This window comes from Natator depressus, chromosome 17 (assembly GCF_965152275.1).
Source record: "Natator depressus isolate rNatDep1 chromosome 17, rNatDep2.hap1, whole genome shotgun sequence".
Lineage (NCBI taxonomy): Eukaryota > Metazoa > Chordata > Testudines > Cheloniidae > Natator > Natator depressus.
The window spans coordinates 11460364-11464552 of record NC_134250.1 but is presented as its reverse complement, the minus strand read 5'-3'; the positions used below and the strand labels follow the sequence as shown (position 1 = coordinate 11464552).

Here is a 4189-nt window from a genome sequence, read left to right as displayed (position 1 = left end):
TCAGGAGCGCCTGGGCAGACATGGGCGCAGGGACTAAATTTTTAGTGACTTGACCAGGTCATTCTCTTTAGTCCGGCAGTCAGTCCTATTGAACCGTCTTATGGTGAGCAAGCAGGCAATATGTCCTTCTGCACCGTCTGCTGCCAGCCAAAGATGTAAAAGATAGATGGAGTGGATCAAAACAAGAAATAGACCAGATTTGTTTGTACTCATTTGCCTCCTCCCCTGTCTAGGGGACTCATTCCTCTAGGTCACACTGCAGTCACTCACAGAGAAGGTGCTGCGAGGTAGATCTAGCCATGTATCAATCAGAGGCCAGGCTAACCTCCTTGTTCCAATAAGAACAATAACTTAGGTGCACCATTTCTTATTGGAACCCTCCGTGAAGTCCTGCCTGAACTACTCCTTGATGTAAAGCCACCCCCTTTGTGGATTTTAGCCTCCTGAAGCCAACCCTGTAAGCCGTGTCGTCAGTCGCCCCTCCCTCCGTCAGAGCAACGGCAGACAATTATTCCGCGCCTTTTTTCTGTGCGGACGCCATACCAAGGCAAGCATGGAGTCCGCTCAGCTCACTTTGGCAATTAGGAGCACATTAAACACCACACGCATTATCCAGCAGTATATGCAGCACCAGAACCTGGCAAAGCGCTACCGGGCGAGGAGGCGACGTCAGCGCGGTCACGTGAGTGATCAGGACATGGACACAGATTTCTCTGAAAGCATGGGCCCTGCCAATGCATGCATAATGGTGCTAATGGGGCAGGTTCATGCTGTGGAACGCCGATTCTGGGCTCGGGAAACAAGCACAGACTGGTGGGACCGCATAGTGTTGCAGGTCTGGGACGATTCCCAGTGGCTGCGAAACTTTCGCATGCGTAAGGGCACTTTCATGGAACTTTGTGACTTGCTTTCCCCTGCCCTGAAGCGCATGAATACCAAGATGAGAGCAGCCCTCACAGTTGAGAAGCGAGTGGCGATAGCCCTGTGGAAGCTTGCAACGCCAGACAGCTACCGGTCAGTCGGGAATCAATTTGGAGTGGGCAAATCTACTGTGGGGGCTGCTGTGATGCAAGTAGCCCACGCAATCAAAGATCTGCTGATATCAAGGGTAGTGACCTTGGGAAATGTGCAGGTCATAGTGGATGGCTTTGCTGCAATGGGATTCCCTAACTGTGGTGGGGCCATAGACGGAACCCATATCCCTATCTTGGCACCGGAGCACCAAGCCGGCGAGTACATAAACCGCAAGGGGTACTTTTCAATAGTGCTGCAAGCTCTGGTGGATCACAAGGGACGTTTCACCAACATCAACGTGGGATGGCCGGGAAAGGTACATGACGCTCGCATCTTCAGGAACTCTGGTCTGTTTCAAAAGCTTCAAGAAGGGACTTTATTCCCAGACCAGAAAATAACTGTTGGTGATGTTGAAATGCCTATATGTATCCTTGGGGACCCAGCCTACCCCTTAATGCCATGGCTCATGAAGCCGTACACAGGCAGCCTGGACAGCAGTCAGGAGCTGTTCAACTACAGGCTGAGCAAGTGCAGAATGGTGGTAGAATGTGCATTTGGACGTTTAAAGGCGCGCTGGCGCAGTTTACTGACTCGGTTAGACCTCAGCGAAACCAATATTCCCACTGTTATTACTGCTTGCTGTGTGCTCCACAATATCTGTGAGAGTAAGGGGGAGACGTTTATGGCGGGGTGGGAGGTTGAGGCAAATCGCCTGGCTGCTGGTTATGCGCAGCCAGACACCAGGGCGGTTAGAAGAGCACAGGAGGGTGCGGTACGCATCAGAGAGGCTTTGAAAACCAGTTTCATGACTGGCCAGGCTACGGTGTGAAAGTTCTGTTTGTTTCTCCTTGATGAAACCCCCCGCCCCTTGGTTCACTCTACTTCCTTGTAAGCTAACCACCCTCCCCTCCTCCCTTTGATCACCTCTTGCAGAGGCAATAAAGTCATTGTTGCTTCACATTCATGCATTCTTTATTCATTCATCACACAAATAGGGGGATGACTACCAAGGTAGCCCAGGAGGGGTGGTGGAGGAGGGAAGGAAAATGCCACACAGCACTTCAAAAGTTTACAACTTTAAAATTTATTGAATGACAGCCTTCTTTTTTTGGGGCAATCCTCTGTGGTGGAGTGGCTGGTTGGCCGGTGGCCATCCCACCGCGTTCTTGGGCGTCTGGGTGTGGAGGCTATGGAACTTGGGGAGGAGGGCGGTTGGTTACACAGGGGCTGTAGTGGCAGTTTGTGCTCCAGCTGCCTTTGCTGCAGCTCAACCATACACTGGAGCATACTGGTTTGGTCCTCCAGCAGCCTCAGCATTGAATCCTGCCTCCTCTCATCACGCTGTCGCCACATTCGAGCTTCAGCCCTCTCTTCAGCCCGCCACTTACTCTCTTCAGCCCGCCACTTACTCTCTTCAGCCCGCCACCTCTCCTCCTGGTCATTTTGTGCTTTCCTGCAGTCTGACATTATTTGCCTCCACGCATTCGTCTGTGCTCTGTCAGTGTGGGAGGACAGCATGAGCTCGGAGAACATTTCATCTCGAGTGCGTTTTTTTTTTCTTTCTAATCTTCACTAGCCTCTGGGAAGGAGAAGATCCTGTGATCATTGAAACACATGCAGCTGGTGGAGAAAAGAAAAGGGACAGCGGTATTTAAAAAGACACATTTTATAAAACACTGGCTACACTCTTTCAGGGTAAACCTTGCTGTTAACATTACATACATAGCGCATGTGCTTTCGTTACAAGGTCGCATTTTGCCTCCCCCCACCGCGTGGCTACCCCCTCAACCCTCCCCCCTCCCTGTGGCTAACAGCGGGGAACATTTCTGTTCAGCCACAGGCAAACAGCCCAGCAGGAATGGGCTCCTCTGAGTGTCCCCTGAAGAAAAGCACCCTATTTCAACCAGGTGACCATGGATTATATCTCACTCTCCTGAGGATAACACACGAACGGATGTTGCTTGAACGCCAGCAAACATACACTGCAATGCTTTGTTGTACAATGATTCCCGAGTACGTGTTACTGGCCTGGAGTGGTATAGTATCCTACCATGAAGGACGCAATAAGTCTGCCCTCCCCAGAAACCTTTTGCAAAGGCTTTGGGAGTATATCCAGGAGAGCCGCGAATGCCAGGGCAAAGTAATCTTTTCACATGCTTGCTTTTAAACCATGTATAGTATTTTAAAAGGTACACTCACCGGAGGTCCCTTCTCCGCCTGCTGGGTCCAGGAGGCAGCCTTGGGTGGGTTCAGGGGGTACTGGCTCCAGGTCCAGGGTGAGAAACAGTTCCTGGCTGTCGGGAAAACCGGTTTCTCCGCTTGCTTGCTGTGAGCTATCTACAACCTCCTCCTCATCATCATCTTCTTCGTCCCCAAAACCTGCTTCCGTATTGCCTCCATCTCCATTGAAGGAGTCAAACAACACGGCTGGGGTAGTGGTGGCTGAACCCCCTAAAATGGCATGCAGCTCATCATAGAAGCGGCATGTTTGGGGCTCTGACCCGGAGCGGCTGTTCGCCTCTCTGGTTTTCTGGTAGGCTTGCCTCAGCTCCTTCAGTTTCACGCGGCACTGCTTCGGGTCCCTGTTATGGCCTCTGTCCTTCATGCCCTGGGAGATCTTGACAAAGGTTTTGGCATTTCGAAAACTGGAACGGAGTTCTGATAGCACGGATTCCTCTCCCCATACAGCGATCAGATCCCGTACCTCCCGTTCGGTCCATGCTGGAGCTCTTTTGCGATTCTGAGACTCCATCATGGTCACCTCTGCTGATGAGCTCTGCATGGTCACCTGCAGCTTGCCACGCTGGCCAAACAGGAAATGAGATTCAAAAGTTCGCGGTTCTTTTCCTGTCTACCTGGCCAGTGCATCTGAGTTGAGAGTGCTGTCCAGAGCGGTCAAAATGGAGCACTCTGGGATAGCTCCCGGAGGCCAATACCATCGAATTGTGTCCACAGTACCCCAAATTTGACCCGGCAAGGCCGATTTAAGCGCTAATCCACTTGTCAGGGGTGGAGTAAGGAAATCGATTTTAAGAGCCCTTTAAGTCGAAATAAAGGGCTTCATCGTGTGGACGGGTGCAGGTTTACATCGATTTAATGCTGCTAAATTCGACCTAAAGTCCTAGTGTAGACCAGGGCAAAGACTTGTTAAACGCTGAGTAAAGGCTTTAGGATT

The 4189-nt window shown here is 51.2% G+C and overlaps 1 protein-coding gene across 1 annotated transcript; it reads right to left on the bottom strand.

Annotated features, from left to right (window-relative positions):
• Nucleotides 1-2352: 2352 nt before the first annotated feature.
• Nucleotides 2353-3931, bottom strand: LOC142000430 (myb/SANT-like DNA-binding domain-containing protein 7). Its single transcript, XM_074974694.1, has 2 exons — nucleotides 3214-3931; nucleotides 2353-2634 (listed from the first exon to the last, which is right to left on the bottom strand). Exons 1-2 carry the CDS (start codon nucleotides 3794-3796, stop codon nucleotides 2549-2551), a joined length of 669 nt encoding a protein of 222 aa, XP_074830795.1. The 5' UTR covers nucleotides 3797-3931; the 3' UTR covers nucleotides 2353-2548.
• Nucleotides 3932-4189: the final 258 nt, after the last annotated feature.